Genomic DNA, 16,876 nt, shown 5'->3' with positions numbered 1-16,876 from the left:
TACTTTCCATTTTAACTGAGAAAAGCTTTGTGACTACAACCCGTCCCTGATTGGTTGGTCATAGAAAAGATCAGATTTTTGAACCTCTTTGGTCATTGCTCCGTTCTTTCCATGTGGTGCCGCTGTTTGATAACACCTCAGTCCTATCAAAGCGAGAGCAGAGTAGTGAAACCCCTCACTGCGTGAAATTCACAGCTGGCTGCTTTACTCCCCTTCTTCGTGAGGTTTGTATTGGGGTAATATGGAAATCCATCAGCCTCACTGTGGGCACCGTGCTCGGTCTGAATGCAGCTTTATTTCGTTTTGTACAGCTCTTATGATATTTCCATTTTCTTAAAGAGCGGCAGTGATCAAATGTAAACGTTGTGGGAAAAAAAAGAACATGGTGCTAAAAAAAACGCATTGATAATGTGAGTTTGATGCAGAGTCTTTGACATGATTTAGAGTTTTCTCAGTAGTTCAGCTGTATGATGGGGTGAGGAAGAAGCTGTTTCGGAATCTGCTGGACCTGCCTTCCTAGAGGGCTGCAGGGAGAACTGTCCATGGTGGAGGTGTAAGGGGTCTTTGATAATGTTACAAGATCAGAACACACAGCGCTGGGATGAAATCTTTTATGGTACCCATTCCTAACTCAGACTTTGGTGAACCCAGTCTTTGGGAGAAACTGTTATAGTTCCTGGTACTAGTGCTGTTTTTATTAATCATTCATCACATCTGTCAGCTCTGCCCTGGTACAGCATTTCTGTAAACCGGTCTGCCTGCCTGATACTGACCTGATTCTGCCTCCTGATTCTCTGAGCCTGCCTGAACGCTTTTGGATTTCTGACTTGTTTTCTGTGCCCTGACCTCACTCCCTGGTCCTCCCCTGGATTGTCTCTGGATTTCTGATCATCTGGCTCTAACTCTGGACAGGATCTCAGATTCTGTACTCTGGTTTGTCACCTTGATCATTCTTGATCATTCTACCTGTTTCTGCTCTCATGGATCTTCTCCTTAGCATTCCCCTGGACCAACAATTAACTGCTAAAGAATGATTGCTCCAAATCAGCCTGGACGGATTCAGGTTCACCAGCGATGCCACACGCCAACCGTCATCTTCAGGAACTTTCTCATACACCCAAAATATTAGTGAGCCAGAATTCAACATTAGAAACATTTAACTCTGCTTTTCTCTGGTCAATCAACTGTCCAATCTCCTTCCAGAAGTTTGTGATTCTGGTGAATCCATTCTGACCTATGGTAGTCTCACATTTCAAGCAACTGTTTAAATGTCTCTTGATTTCTGGGTCTTCCTTTTTCAGGTCATTACAGACACTTTCTCTCTGTCAATTGGCTTAAAGACAAGAGTCTAAACAGTGTGTGTCCAGGATGTGTGGGGTCTGCAGAGATGTTAGCTTCCCTTTCCTCTGACCTGTCAGGGTTCCTAGTTGTTTGCGTGGTTTCTCATTTGCTCCCTCTCAGCAGATTGCGTCACCATACATCCATCTGATCAATTCAGATGCTAGAGCTTAAAAGGGGCAGCGGCTGATCAATCAGTGACCGACCATTAACCTTTGGAGGCTCTGCCTTGAAGGGATCCACAACTACAGTTGGCCTAAATATGTTGCATTTTTCCTAATAAATAAAAAATTGCCATTTGTGATTCGTAAAGACTCATAGTTACTTATATATCCTTTGTAATATTTTTGATCCATGGAGGTCCTCATTTAAACACAGAAAGGATAAAATTAGCAGAGTTGTTTTTATTCACCAGTTAAAGCATCAACAAGATTTTTACTCAAGTAAAAGTGCAAAGTACCATTTTTAAAACTAGTAAAAGTATAAAAGTAAAAGGAACGCAGGAAATTTTTTAAGGACAAACGCTTTAAACTTTATACCGGTTCCTGCACTACACTATTGAAGGAAAAATGTTCTACAATTCTGGATGATTATAACTTGATGACAACTTCCTTATACTTCATTTTCTTAGTTTTATAACTTTAAATTTAACTCTGTATCATCTTGAAAACTATTTATTTTGATATATGGCGAACAAGTTGGAGCAGTACAGAGTCCAACTACAAAGACATTAATTATCTGGACGTAACAAATTATTCTGGTAGTTTTTCATTTTCTTAATACCAACAGGCCATAATGAAAATGAGCTTAAATAAAACCAAACCAATGGGTCTATTTATGAAATGTAAGGAGAAGAAGGTGGAGATAATTGCAAAAGAAAAATGTAAGGAGTAGAATTAAAGAGTTGTTTAAAAATAATTACTCAGGTAAAGTATAGATAGCAGAAATTTCTACTTAAGTAATGTAACAAAGTGTTTATACTTCTTATGTGACACCTCTGATCAGCACAAGGGACTTAAATCATCATAGAATTAATGTATGCATTTGCGCACTTCATCTTTGATAATAAAATGTGTTGGTCTAAAACATGAAAAAAAAATTTGAGAAATTTTCTTTAAGCGAGAAAAATGTATGAGAAACATCCATCCTAACTTAATTATTTTGCTTTTTCCAAGGAAGGATCCCATTCATGGATGATTTACAGGCAGACCAACAGGGTTGCTTATCTTTATCTAGTCTAACTGCTGCGTCTTGCTAAAGGTTGATGTAAAGAATCCAGATAGTGGAGAGAAATGTGGAAACCAATCTATAGAAATCCAACCTGCAGGCCCTGATGCAGTCATATGAAACAGCACAGAATGTGACTGACAACTCCAGAGATTAAGGCTGCTATTGGCCGTCACTGGAGTGAAACCAAACCTGCACCTCTAGCAGGGCAGCGACATGCAGGCAGTGAAATGTTAGGACGACTCAGTCAGATGCACTTCAGAGTATCGTTTAAAACCACAGGCCCTTCTTACATTAGTGCACAAGTCCTCCTTACGTTTGATAGCTTCATTGATCTCATCTCAGCTGAGGCACTAAAGGTTATCTCAACTATTCCAGATTAGATTTGATCAAAGTGGGCAAAATATAACTTTAATCGGTTAACAAACACTGGTGGACTTTCTGTTAAGTCCTATTAAGGTTGTTTTCTAGTCTGGGTTTATATTTCACTGAAGTTATTCTTTTCTTCAACTATTTTAGGAGCAAAACTCTTTACTTTTTAAAGCCAATTAATTTTGAACAGGAATCACTGAGGCATAATAAGGCTCCTAAACACACATGATTAAACCAGCTCTGTGTCCACACTTTACAAACAACTTTATAAATAACTTTGCAAAGAAGCTATTTAAACTGGCATGTCAGATGTATGTTACCAAAAGCTTGTTAGAAAAACACATTTATCTGAAATAAAAAAAAGAGAGAAAACAAAGACAGCACACACCCGTAAGTCACATAAACATATTAATGAAAGTTTAAAGAAATGTCTATTTCCCACAGTTCCTAGATGGAAGAGGTGGAAATATTTTTTCCAGGTATCTCAACTGTCATGAATACATACCTCATGTTATCTAAGCCCCGCCCCCAAACAAAGGGGGCAGTGGCTTGGAACAAAAAACTACCCCTATAAAACGATCATTTTGTTTTCAGTTGGAAATCTTTTTTCTTTTGATTGTTTAAAATGTATAATTTATATATATTTTTTCTTTTAAATTGTCTTTTAGTTTCAGTTCCAAATTTAGCTCCCTATTTTATCTCCCATTTAGAAAGCCAACTCATTAAAGTGGCTTCAAACATTTTCTTGACCTGAAGTTGGGTAAATGAATCTACTAATGCAACAGAGGTTCTGTTACATTGTGCTTTATCTGATATCTGCATTGACTCTGTGGTTCATTCTGATCATAGGTGTGTTTAAAAAAAACAGCCTGTACTATGCAGAAGAGTTAAATGTTATTTTGTGGAGCTTATTTCCATTGTAAAAGTTCCTAAACTCACATGTGACCCTCCAAAGCCTACAGGATACCTTCCTGGAACTTACTAAGGTGTTTCCAAATACTTACTAGAACTTCTTAATGGCAAACACCTGAATTAAATGTCTAAAATTTACCTTTTATTTTCCTGCAACTTCTTTGAGGCTTAACTACTACCATGATTCTGGAAAGGAAACAATTAGTGGAGGAAAGCTCTAAATTATTATTATTTTTTTATGAGTTACTGTCTTTAAAGAACTCGTGTCTTGGAGGAGTGAGCAGAATTTCCTGCTGTGTTGAGCACAAAGTAACACAACGCCGATCTGTGAGTAATAGCCCCATTTACACTACCCTTATGAAACGGTGCTGAGATTGGTCCAGCACGGTAACCGAGACACCTTTGGAGTGTAAACAACTGAACCGGAATGCGCCAGACACAACAAAACTGCGCTGGCATGGTACTAGATCATCAGTCGGGCTCGGCACGGTTCAGTTCTGGCTCGGTTCTCAGATAACAAGGAGATCTTGGCCAGACCGTGTCATCTCCTTACAGTCCGCCTCCTTAATCATGAAACTTCAGACATTCATAAAAATACTAGCTTCCCTAGCGTGCCACATGATTTCCAGTGAGAATTCTGCTTAGCAGTGTGATGAACCTCAACGTCCGTCGTTTCCTACCATGTCGGTTTTCTTGTTTACCTCTAGAGAGCAGTACTACCGTAGATCGTTATTAGGAGGGGGGTAAACATGCTAACATGGTGTGTAAATGGTCGTAGGGAACCAAGCTCGGCATGGATAACTGATCCAACTCGGCACGGAATGGTTTTCAGAGGATAGTGTAAATGATAGTGTAAATGGGGCTTATGAATTGGTGGCTGGTAAACTGGTCCATTTTCCTTCCCCATGTTCATTCAGAATAAAAACACCAGCCCTGTTTAAACGGTTGGAGCAAAACCCATGCTCTCATGAACCAAATACTGTTTACTGATCTGCACTTAGGGAGGGCACACACCTTTACATTAACACCACCAAAATAGGAGACTTTTAATTCAACCTTCTCTACCTAATGGAGTAGTATTGGTTGAATGGTTAGAGCAGTGGGCTTGTGCTCTGAGAAGGTTGCACCTGGTCGATCCCCACAGCCTCCACTCTGGGTCCCTGAGCAAGACCCTTTACCCCACACTGCTCCACCGGTGTCACACAATGGCAGCCCATTGTGTGACACCGCTGCTCCCCAAGGGGATGTGCTAAATGCAGAGAGTGAATTTCCCCATTGTGGGACAATAAAGGGATTAACATTTTTTTTTTTTTTTTTTACATTTTGACAAACTGTCATAAACTTAATCAAAAATAGATATTTTAAATAAACTTGTCATATAATTTCATTTAAATTTCTTATTTAATCAGCAGTAGGACACTTTTGTGGCTTTTTTTTATTCTTAATGTAAAACTCAATGTTATAATGAGATGTTCAGTAACTACAGAAGAGGATTAGGGCCACTGAAAAAATAAAAAAGGTTAACTGATAAAAAAAATAAAATCAGTTTAATATGGGGGAAAAGTCAGAATTCTGACTTTAATCTCAGAGTTCAGATTTTTTTTCCACATATGAAACTGAAATAAAATTTAAAAATCATTTAACTTTTTTTTTTTATATAATTCAGTAGCCCTAATCCTCTCCCTTAATAATCCTCTTCCGTAATTATTATTATTTTTTTAATCAGTTAACTTTCTTTTATTTTTTTCAGTGGCCCTAAACCTCTTCCGTAAGGAACAGCTGAGATCCTGAGGTGTAACAGAAATGTTGCTCCACCTAGTGGAGGCGGTAGGTAAAGCAGGAGCTGAGGGGTTCAGTGTCTGGATTTAAAGGGTCGCACAAACTGGCTGTTAATTGGCTGGTACCAGTTCTCCTTCTCACCTCCTCAGTAAAACAGGCTGTTTTAGAGCAGAGGGCAGATAGACAGGAGAAACCTAAATGATAGCAGTGTGTGTGTGTGTGTGTGTGTGTGTGTGTGGGGGGGGTGTTAGTTGAAGTGAAATCAGAGCAGTAATGAAGGAGGGGATGTTTCCGCGCTCAGAGCGGTGCCCTATTTCCAGCCTCCTCGGTCTACCTGCGCTCCAGGGGCCCCTCCTCCTCCCCCCCCCCCGCTCCGCTCCGCTCCTCGGAGTTTCTGTTGCTCTCGTTGCAGTAGGAGGGTCCATGTGCACAATGACGTCGCTCTGATTGCAAGTCCGACCGACTCCTGCGTTTGTTTTTTATAACTCCTCTTTTCTTTTTTCTTTTTTTTTTTAAATAAACGCAGGCCCCCCAGATTCTTTAATCTGTGAAATTACAGTCATAATGTGAGATTACGCTCCGCTGTTACCCGACCCGTCGCTGAGGCTCGTCCAGTCAGGAGCAGCGGCTCGCTGTTGGAGGATTACCAGAGATAATACGCAGCAGACTCCTCCGGTGCGCGTTTAGCTGTCAAACTGACAGCGATGTGTCAGGAGGAGTAGTTAGAGCGCCTCGGTTTGGGTTTATTCACTTTGCTGCGCGCGTCCTTTCTCCGCTGCCTTCTGGATTATCGCTGCCCAGCAACAACACAGCCACCTGACAACTCTGAATGTCGTAATTAAGGTAAGGAAGGAGCCTTGTGGACAGCGGGCATTTGGCTGATGGGCTGCGGGAACAAGCTCGCTGTTTGCTCGGATGTTTAAAGTCCTGCATCCCAGGTCGGATTATCGAGAGAGAGAAATCTACTAACTTTCATCCGGGCAGAAGCTTTCCTTTCCATCTGCTCCATAATAATGATAAATAAAAAAAAACTATACAAGAAGTTTAAGCTTCTTTATCTTTTATAGAGGAGTATTTTTAAATCGATTTTTTTGCATTGATATGTTTGAAGGTTGTTGGAAATTTCTAATTTAACAATAACAATATAATTTAATTGTTTTTTTTTATCACATAGTTGCAAAAATGCAAAAGAAACTTAAGATGCTACAGAAGAAACAGTTAAATTTCGTTTTCTTTTCTGCGCATCGTCCAAATGGAGCGATGCGCAGAAAGTCCCAGAGCTGCAGGATTATTCATCCACTGTTTTACTGTAACAGATATGAGAGTTAACTAATGTTTATGAAAGTGGGAGTGGGTGCATGGTGGAGGTGGTGGTGGGGGGGTAGTTTAACTCAACCATTAATGTCTTCCTGACCCTAAATGTTTGCATGGAGAACATCTGCAGCTTTCAGCCCCTGCAGCTGCAGAGTTTTATCCAAATTGTTGGATTATTTTGGTCCAAGTCTTAAAGCTGCTCCGGTTCTGCAAACTACAGTAGAAGTTGTGTCGCAGCAATGTTGTGGTCTCAGGAGCAAGAACTATTGAGTGACAGCTTTCGGTCCAATCCCTGCGTGACCCGATGAGGCTGATGGGTTTCTGACTCAGCTGTCCAATAGGGGCGCAGCTGAGGTGGGGATCTGCTGACGTCACGTCGATGAATTAACCCTCAGTTTGCACTTTTTCTCCCCCCCCCCCTTCCAGCTGCGATAAGGCGCTTCACCTGCTGGAGACCCAATAACTGACACTCCTTGTTTTTTCCCCTTGCTAAACTGTTCTTAAGGCGCATTTCATAACAAAATAAAAAAAATAATTTAATTTTCTTTTTATATTTGAAACATTATTTTAACATCTAATTTTATTTTTTTTTCTAATTTCAGTTTTTTTTTTCAGGTTGAGTTTTACAAATTAGATTATTTCCAAATTGCGTTTGATCTTTTTCTTTGCTTTCTTCTGAAGAGGAAAAAACATTTTCATTGTGGGCTTTAACCGTTTGTATTGAGCTTGAAATGAAAAGAAAGTCATCTGGAAAATGCAGTTTTAAAAGAATGACCTTTTTTAAACCTAATCTAAGAAGGGAAATTTGAAAATAATAAAAATATCAATTAAAGATGTGAAAAAAGTGGGAGAAAAAATTAGAGACACAACTGAGTCAGAAAAAAGTTTTAATAAGTTGTTCAAAGTTTCCTATCTGGATGACAGTTTTATTTATTTATTTGTTTCTTTCATTTACAACATTTACAAACGGCGTTATTTGCAGGCAACAATAATGGAACAAAACTGACTCCATAGACTTCCACCAATATTTTATTACACTGGACTCAGCTGTGTGTGTGTGTGTGTACCTGTCTAGCCCTCAGAGTGAGGACCATTTTTGCAATTTCACCATCAAATTGAGGACCAGTTGTTGCAAAGTGAGGACATTTTGCTGGTCCTCACATTCTATTTTGCTAATGGTTAGGTTTAGGGCTAAGGTGACAATCGGTTAGGGTTAAGTAAGGTATGCATTGGTAATGGTTAGGTTTAGGGTTAGTTATAAGGTTACGGCATAGAAAGTGAAAATGACTGAAAATCAATGGAAGTCAATGGGAGTCAACACATGGTCCTCAATACGATGGCATGTGTGTGTGTTGGGGGGGGATTTTACACACATACACATCTAGTCAGTTGAAGGTCATACAAACACTGGTTACTGGTGCAAACATGCAGCTGGCCTGCTTTGATACTGGATCCAGTCTTGATTTAATAAAGTCAGTCACACAGTTAGGATTCCCTCTTTAAGTGGAGCAATTCTGCCCTGGACAAGTATAAATACAAAATTAAGAACTTACTTTAAAGTGCCATCTCACAAGCAAAAGCAGGCAGCTCTGCATAAGTCGGTTATTTAACTAATACTTAACCCCAAACACCTATTTATTTCAATCTTTTTTTCTATTAATATTTCCCATTGGATTTCTCCCAGGCAACAACATTTGAGTAAAATTCTTATTTTATTTGTGGAAAAAATGAACAAATAAACTTTATTGTGAAACGAATAAACAGCATCTTGTTCTCAAAATGCAGCAACAAGGTGCCTCAAGTGTCCATGCTGGATGACTTGGTTTAGTTCAGGGACCCGGCTAGCTGCTATTAGCATTAAACGTTAATTATATTGTATTTCTTTGTATCATCTTTGTGATGTACATTCTTCTCCATCAGCTTTCACTATATTTTAACAGACAGAGAAGCCATTTTGGAGTTTGAGGTTGCAGAAGTGGAGATTTATAAGCTTTCTCCTTTTAAACGGATATCAGAGTTAAAAAATTTCCTTCAGTCAACAAAACAGAGCCAATGGATGATAGCAGTTAATTTAAGGCAACTTGCTAAAAACACTTTCCTGTTTTACCCCTCCTTTCAGTACGGCTAACGGGTATAGGACTAACCTGCGACAACTTCTTCTAGGGAGTTTAACATCAACTTCATATTGGGTATTCAGACTTAGTTTATGCAGATAATCTTATACCCATGATTCATTTCTCTTTTGTTTACCAGGTGAATCGATGAGCCAGAAATGGAGACCAAAGGATACAAAAGTTTCTTTGAGGGGAACGACTCGGAGAACAAATGGTCTCAAGCCCCCAGCACAATGGAGTACTCCTGCAGCACTGAGGACTCCAGCCTGACTAGCAGCGACATCCTAATGGACGTGGTCAATGTCAGCTGCTCTGCTGGAAGCCTGGCAGCCGACAGCAAAGACAATAATGCTGAGAAGCAGGAGCAGCCAGCGCTTCAGCTCGGCCAGAACCAGCCGTTTGTTCTCCCACACTTCAACAACACCCTTCACGGTCTGAAACAGGAAATGGACTCCAAGGAGCTTTCCAAGACAGTGGCTGAGTCTATGGGTCTGTATATGAACGCTGCCAGGGAGGCGGACTTTGCTTTCAGCCATCATGGAGGCAGCACAAGCCCAGGGAAACCTTATCCGCGATGTGGGCGCTCGCTGGACGAGAACCAGTGCGGCTCCAAAAAGAGCCCAAACTTGAAGCCATTTGGTTTTCAACAGCCAGGCGCCACTCCCAGGGAATGCATCACCGGGACTTCAACAGGCTCAGCCTCAATGCTGGCGTCCTCCCTGTCCTGCAGTCCACAAACCTCCAGCTGCATTTCCAGCCCTGGAGGCAGTAACAACATGGTGTCATCTACAACCAGCCCTACATGCTTCGGACCACTATGCTCATCTGTCAGCAGCCCTGGAAGCCAGACGTTGTGTGCTGCAACTTTAGCCAACATCAAATGCAGGAATTCAGTCACATGTAGCCCTGTGGAGTCCAGCACAGTTGGATCACCCCCACTGACCAGTCCACTTAATGTTATGAGGTCCCCCATGTCCAGCCCGCATAGCATGAGTAGTGTGAGATCCCCTCCATCCTGCAGCACCACATGCAACATTAGGTCGTCTGTTTCCAGCCCCACGGGTGGCAGCTGCACTGCCGCTGCTAATAACAGTAACACAGCAAGGCTGTCCCTCTCCAGTCCCTCCTCAGGGGGCCCTATGGCTGCCAGCAGCCCTCAGAACCCCTCGTCTGTCAGCTTCCCTGTGTCAAGTCCGGCTGGCGGGCTCGGTCTGGTTCAGAATGACACCAACAGTCCAGAAGCAGAAGGGATAACCAGAGACACAGATTTCAAGGACTTTGAGTTCCCTAAAGTGGAAATGGTGGACGGGGAGGTATTCAGTGTTGGGTTGGACCAGATGGGCATGGTTAAGTACATTAAGAATGAACCTGAATCGGACTTTAGGAGCATGTGTTTAGGCAGCTCCAAATGTAATGTGAGCAGCACACCTTTAATTACACAGATTAAGAGTGAGCCAAACAAAAACGAGGGCTGCATGAACCAACAGCCCTTCGGTGAGCCGTCGCCTTCTCTTGGTCTCTTCCCTGCATCTGAGACCACCTATTTGTCCCTGAGAAATAACATCGATGAGTACAGTCTCTCTGGGATCTTAGGGCCCCCAGTCTCCTCTGTAAATGGGAGCTATGAGACAGACCTCTTCTCCAGCAGCATCCTGTCTAAAGGGGTCAAGCAGGAGCCCACTGATGGCAGCTATTACCAAGAGAATAACAGCATGTCCACCTCCGCCATTGTTGGAGTTAATTCCGGGGGACACTCATTCCATTACCAGATTGGAGCGCAAGGAACAATGTCCTTTACACGGCATGACATGAGAGACCCGTCCAACCCTCTGCTGAATCTAATTTCACCCGTAACGGCGTTAATGGAGTCCTGGAAATCTCGGCCAGGGATTTCACAGGGTTCGCTCTCCGCCAGGAGTGAGGGCTTCTCAGGCCAGAACTGCATCGCCGACGGCATGTCCAGGTAAGAGAAAGAAACATATCTCTGAGGAGTCTCTGTCCACTCTGCTTCCCTGCATGGCTTGAAAATCAAAGAGCAGTTTTAATGGCTACCTAGGGTTGCAAATAATGTGGTAATGCACGATCGTACTATAAAAGAAAAAAGCAAACACAACTATTCTTTCTTTCGTCCAGATGTTCTCTGAATGGCATTCCATTTATTTATTTTTTTTCTGTTGGTTTTGTCCATAGATATTTATGCTTAGGATCCATCTGAATCAGGGAAGTTAGTAAGGATGCTTAAGCCAATGCAAAAGTGCCATCAACATGAAAAGTTCTATCCGAATAGGGCTGGGAGTTAGAAAAGAGGCTGGAAGAGGCACCTCCAGCCACTGGGAGCTACACAGTTTCCCACAATGCCTCATTCACAGCCTCCCTCACAGAGTTAGGCAAAAATACTTTATTTCCTCACCTGTACTCTGTTATAAAACGGTGTGTACATTAGCATGTGTCACACAGAAAACTTTAGCCATATGCTACGTTTAACTTTGGCCCTGTAGTCCCATTTTAACTAGCCTTGTCCATGTGTGTTTTTGTCCTGTAATGACCTCCGTACGACTAAAGGTTGTCTGCATTTAACGCAGCAGCCCGGTTTCCTTCCCTTCCCTGGATAGATTTCTAAATGTTGACCTTGCGAAAGGTGAAGGAAAGGAGCTACAATTCACATCATGCATGTATTCGTAGCAGGTGTTGTGTTTGCAGTAAGTTTCCAATTGGCTGATCTCTACTTTCTCCTTCGCTGCATTTTTGGTCTTCCATGAGTTTTGTATGTTAGCATCATTCTTGTCTTTGCTGGTCTATTTTTTCGGATGTTTGCATGACCTTTTGAACTGGATGTAAAATCATGTATTTACACAGCATTTGCACCTTTCGTCCACGTTGAGTTGGTACTTTTCCTCAATAACGCTGCAGTGTATATTTCAGAGTATTGCTCTTGAATGTTTCTTCTGTGATGTTTAGTTTAGTTTGTGAACTGCAACATAAAATGCATTGTGATACTATTTGAAGTGGGATTACGCAACGAGATTTAGGTCGCAGACATAACATCATTTCTGTTTGTTACTGCCCTGAACTGTACTGCGACACGGAGGCAAAGTTTAGCTCTTATCTGTCGACAATCCATAGATATTGGCAGATTTTATTGGTTCCTTATCTGGACGTCTCGCTGAAACCTCCTGCACTGCAAATAGTTGTTTATTGCAGGCTGTTGGAAGACTTATAAATTATGAATGTCTGATCATTACCAGCTTTTGTAGCCAAACCGTGTTATAAACAGGTGATAATGGTGTAAGGGTTGGGGATAAGGAAAAATCTGTGTTGGCTGCTCCGATCGGAGCCCAGATGTTCTGGTCTATCTGGTCCAGTTTGAAGGAAGTCGATTATTTAGGTGTTAATTTTCCAGTCATAATCCAGCTCATTAAAATAAACCAACACCAATAAAACCACTAAAAACCAGATGGTGTAAAATCTGCTGAACTTCAAGGCTTTATGCTCCGGATGTTGGTGTTTAGATGATAAACTTGTTGCTATCACCAGTTTATGGATGAAATGTCAGGGACAGAGATTTTTATTAGCTGAAGGGGAAAAGGCATCTAAACAAAGTCATAAACCACTTCCAGGTACCTAAAGCGCTTCAGATCCAAATCAGGATGTAGCGGGAGCTGCTGCTGGTCTGGTTATAGGAAGCTCTGCTCTGAGGGAATAACTATGATCAGCACAGCCTTCCGCTTGTCTTCTCCAGACCGTACTGTTTATATTGTTTCTGTGTCAGTTGGTGTCCTTCTTTGTTTCTGTTTAAAGGGAAGGATGGAAAGATACGAGGAAACCTTACACAATTTTCATTTCCCTGCCTCCCACTCGGATTGGAGGTGATAGGAAAACACCAAGCCGTGCATAATTGTGAAAGAGAAAAACTACTTATCCATGTTTTTATTTGACTGCATCCTTTGATTGATCTGAACCCACCAGTCTGAGCTCTGGCTCTGTTCTTCTGCTCACTCTCAGGTCTTTAACAGATCTTTGTGCAGAGCTGCACAAATCAACATTCCTTCCCTCTTCCTGCTGTTGAGACATTCCCCCTCAGCATGATGATGCCCCCACTGTGTGTTCAGGGTGATCTCAAGCTTTAGTTTTGGCCTCATCTGTTTTACAGACACCATGTTTTAACAGGATTTCTGTCTTTCTTTTAATTATCGCCTTCATCTTTCTACTTTTCCATAAATTGCAAATGTATTGATAGTATAAATAAAACGTTTCCTTGTGCTGGTTGACCTCTACTGGGGTTAACTTGTGCCTTCTGACTAATTTAGTTAACGCTCTCCTTGTCCGGTTCGTGGGTGTATTGTCATTGGAATAATAATATGGGCAACTCCTTAAAAACAGTTATGATCACTTCATTCTAGATTTATATAAAAACATTTGTGTCTCGAGAATTGAATGCTATCTTTAGTATTTTAATTACGCTAAAGATAAAAGAAAATGAATAAATAAATAAATGTCCTATTTCATAGTTGGCTGACTTGTTTATTGATTACATTCAAATGAGCAAATTTCATGATGTTTTTTCTCTCCATATACTTCAGGGATCAGATCACAGTATCTATAAGAACACATGTTGCCATCTTTGTTGTTTTTGATGAATATGCCGTCAGTTTGGCGTACCTCCGTTCTGCCCGGTGACTGATGGGTCCAGGGTGTACCACACCTGGACACCCCGCCCCCACCGACAGAAAGGTTCTCTTTTTACTTTCCAATCTTGGCCTAGTTTTTTATTTTTCTCTTTCACAGACAATCATCATAGAATTAAAGTTTGTGGTTAAAAACGGGGTAAAATGCCTGAAGGTTAATGCAGTATAAATACATCTGAAGGAACTGCAGATTTTTTCATGAACCAGATTTTTTTTTCTGTTTTCTTTGGAAAACTACAGCAAATAAATTATACATGAAATTATTTAATTCTTCATTAAATAAATGTGGATCAGGCACAGCAAGTTTATTTATACTGCATTTCACCTTATCAGGGTTTTTCTCTCCTCTGGGTCTGACGTGTTTATCCTGCTTTATATGAGCTGTGCACACTCGTCCAAAGAGTGGCTACGGGCCGCGGTCTGTGTGTTTGTGCGTGTGCGGCTCTGTGGAGACGGATACGCCGCGTTGCCTTGGAGGCAGTCCATATGGCAGGAGCCAAAGCGATGTTGACGGGATCACTGCCACCTTGGTCCTAATGAGATCCAGCTTCGACCTGATGTCAGACAGGATGACAGGAAGTGACCAGGCATGAGCCCACAAACAACAAATATACATTCTTTAATATGAGGCAAATATGGAACAACATACATAAACTATGGGGAGATTCAGAGACAACATGAAGGATAGCATAGTGTTTTATCATGAAGGCATCACCTTAAACAGAAGTCTTCATTCAGTCAGTCAAGAAGAAAACTCACCTGAGGAGATCTGTCCTGCTTTGGACAGACTGTCCTGCTGTGGACTGACTGTCCGGCTCTGGACTGGCTGTCCCGCTCTGGACTGACTGTCCTGCTATGGACTGACTGTCCTGCTGTGGACTGACTGTCCTGCTGTGGACGAACTGTCCGGCTCTGGACTGACTGTCTTGCTGTGGACAGAATGTTCTGCTGTGGACTGAGTGTAAGGCTCTGGACTGGGTGTCCTCCTATGGACTGACTGTCCTGCTGTGGACGGACTGTCCGGCTCTGGACTGACTGTCTTGCTATGGACAGAATGTTCTGCTGTGGACTGACTGTCCGGCTCTGGACTGGCTGTCCCGCTCTGGACTGGCTGTCCCGCTCTGGACTGACTGTCCTGCTATGGACTGACTGTCCTGCTGTGGACGGACTGTCCGGCTCTGGACTGACTGTCTTGCTGTGGACAGAATGTTCTGCTGTGGACTGAGTGTAAGGCTCTGGATTGACTGTCCGGCTCTGGACTGAGTGTCCTGCTATGGACTGACTGTCCTGCCATGGACTGACTGTTCTTCTGTGGACTGAGTGTAAGGCTCTGGATTGACTGTCCGGCTCTGGACTGAGTGTCCCGCTGTGGGCGGACTGTCCCGCTCTGGACTGACTGTCGACTTACTGTCCTGCTGTGGACTGACTGTCCTGCTGTGGACTGACTGTCCTGCTGTGGACTGACTGTCTGGCTCTGGACTGACTGTCCTTCTGTGGACGGACTGTCCAGCTGTGGACAGGTTGCATGTCCCATCCCCACCAGGTACTCCAGCTTACTCCCACTGACCTTATCCTCTCTTGTCCTTTTAGTCTCTTTAAATTTGCCTCCGCAGTGTGTGTGTTATTCCTGACAGGCATGTATTCTGATGTCTATACCATCTACACAGGCAGGTGTGGATCGGAAAACGATGGATGATTTAAATCAAAACTGTGCTTCAAAGTGTTTATTGATACATTTCATACACAGAAAAAAAAAATCTTATTTTGCTGGATTTGACCGCTGACCAGCAGCTTGGATAGCAGCCATCCAAGGGAAAATTGAAACATATCTAATTGTTGTTTTTGCAGTATTGTTTTATCCTCTCGGATGAATCTAAAACATTGGAGCTTTTGTTCTCTTATTTTCTGAGTCCAAGTTGATGGAAACAGAAACAGAAGCTGAGAATGTAATTTGTAGCTTTAGATTTTCCAGATAAAACATCAAAAAATCTGTTCTAGCCATTGAAATAAAAAACAGCGAACTACTTTTTCTTTTCTCTTTGCCCGAAACCAGATTCTGCGGCTTGACATGGCAGTGAAGTATCAGATTTGAGCTGGAGAAATGCTTCTGACTGGACTGTGGCCAACTCTCAATGTTCTGCTGAGGGATAAAAAGGCCTCCTGAGAGAACACTAACAAGACTTTAATTGTATGTTCCTCCAGTAAATTAATGGATGGAAATGATTTGATTAATTCAGAGACTGTTGGATGCTAATATCCAATTAGATTCTGGACACCAGGCATGCATAGGGGCCTCCGGTGCATTAGGTGTTCCTGACTGTAGAACGGGCGCTGCATCTTAGCGCTGTGGGTCAGATCCTGTAGCTGAAGGTGAAAAACAGACCAACGTCTCACTAAAAGTGAACACTCCCCTGTTGGATGGTGAATATTAAACCATTTAATAATGAAAAAACTTGTGCTAAACGTGTGCTTTTGCATCTTGGTGAAAACAATCATTTGTAGAAGAATGCTAACTGCTGTTCAGCTTTGACTTTATTGATGCATAATTGTTGCAGATGTGAGAGTTTCTCAGCAACTGTGACATTTCAGGCACTCCAGACTATATTGCATTTAAAAGTAAATATGGGGATAAATTGCACTATAAACACTATTACCCCTTAAGTCTGTGTGCCGAGCTGCTGAAACCAAGCTGATAACAGTAAAGTGCCTCAGCAGAAAAAGCCATCCTCCTGTGTTTTAGGGTTCAGGTTTAGAGCTTTACTACAGCTGTTTCTTTCACAACATAAAAAAACAAACAAAATAAAGCTTTATCTCCTACCAACTGCTACTGGAGGAGCAGTTTTTTTTATAATGCATTTAAATTTATTGAATGAATTAATCTGTAACAACTATGCAAAAAAGAAAATCTCAGCTTCTCTCCAGAAGGTTGCCGTGGTTTTCTAAACAGTAAAACTTTTACTTCCACCAAGCTAATGCTCATAGAGCACTGTTTTCTCTGCTGTTCAGAGTTAATACATCTGCTTTGAAATAACTTAAAGGGGTCGCATATCCATCTGGAAACCTTCCGTTGAAGTAATTTTGGGAAGGGGCGAAAATACTGGTTAGCTGATTGGCCTATGTTGGTGATAGACGGGC

The 16,876-nt window shown here is 41.9% G+C and overlaps 1 protein-coding gene across 1 annotated transcript in view; it reads left to right on the top strand.

Annotated features, from left to right (window-relative positions):
- Positions 1-6,074: 6,074 nt before the first annotated feature.
- nr3c2 (nuclear receptor subfamily 3 group C member 2) overlaps positions 6,075-16,876 on the top strand; it is a 139,064-nt gene continuing 128,262 nt past the window's right edge. The window contains exons 1-2 of the mRNA XM_015390848.1: positions 6,075-6,471; positions 9,196-11,019. Coding sequence (XP_015246334.1) covers positions 9,215-11,019 — 1,805 coding nt within the window. The 5' untranslated portion in view covers positions 6,075-6,471; positions 9,196-9,214. The remainder of the gene's footprint in view (positions 6,472-9,195; positions 11,020-16,876) is intronic.

Source organism: Cyprinodon variegatus, unplaced genomic scaffold (assembly GCF_000732505.1).
Source record: "Cyprinodon variegatus isolate N-32 unplaced genomic scaffold, C_variegatus-1.0 Scaffold515, whole genome shotgun sequence".
Classification (NCBI taxonomy): Eukaryota; Metazoa; Chordata; class Actinopteri; order Cyprinodontiformes; family Cyprinodontidae; genus Cyprinodon; species Cyprinodon variegatus.
The sequence above is the reverse complement of the archived record's forward strand: the minus strand, read 5'-3'. Positions and strand labels throughout refer to the sequence as shown.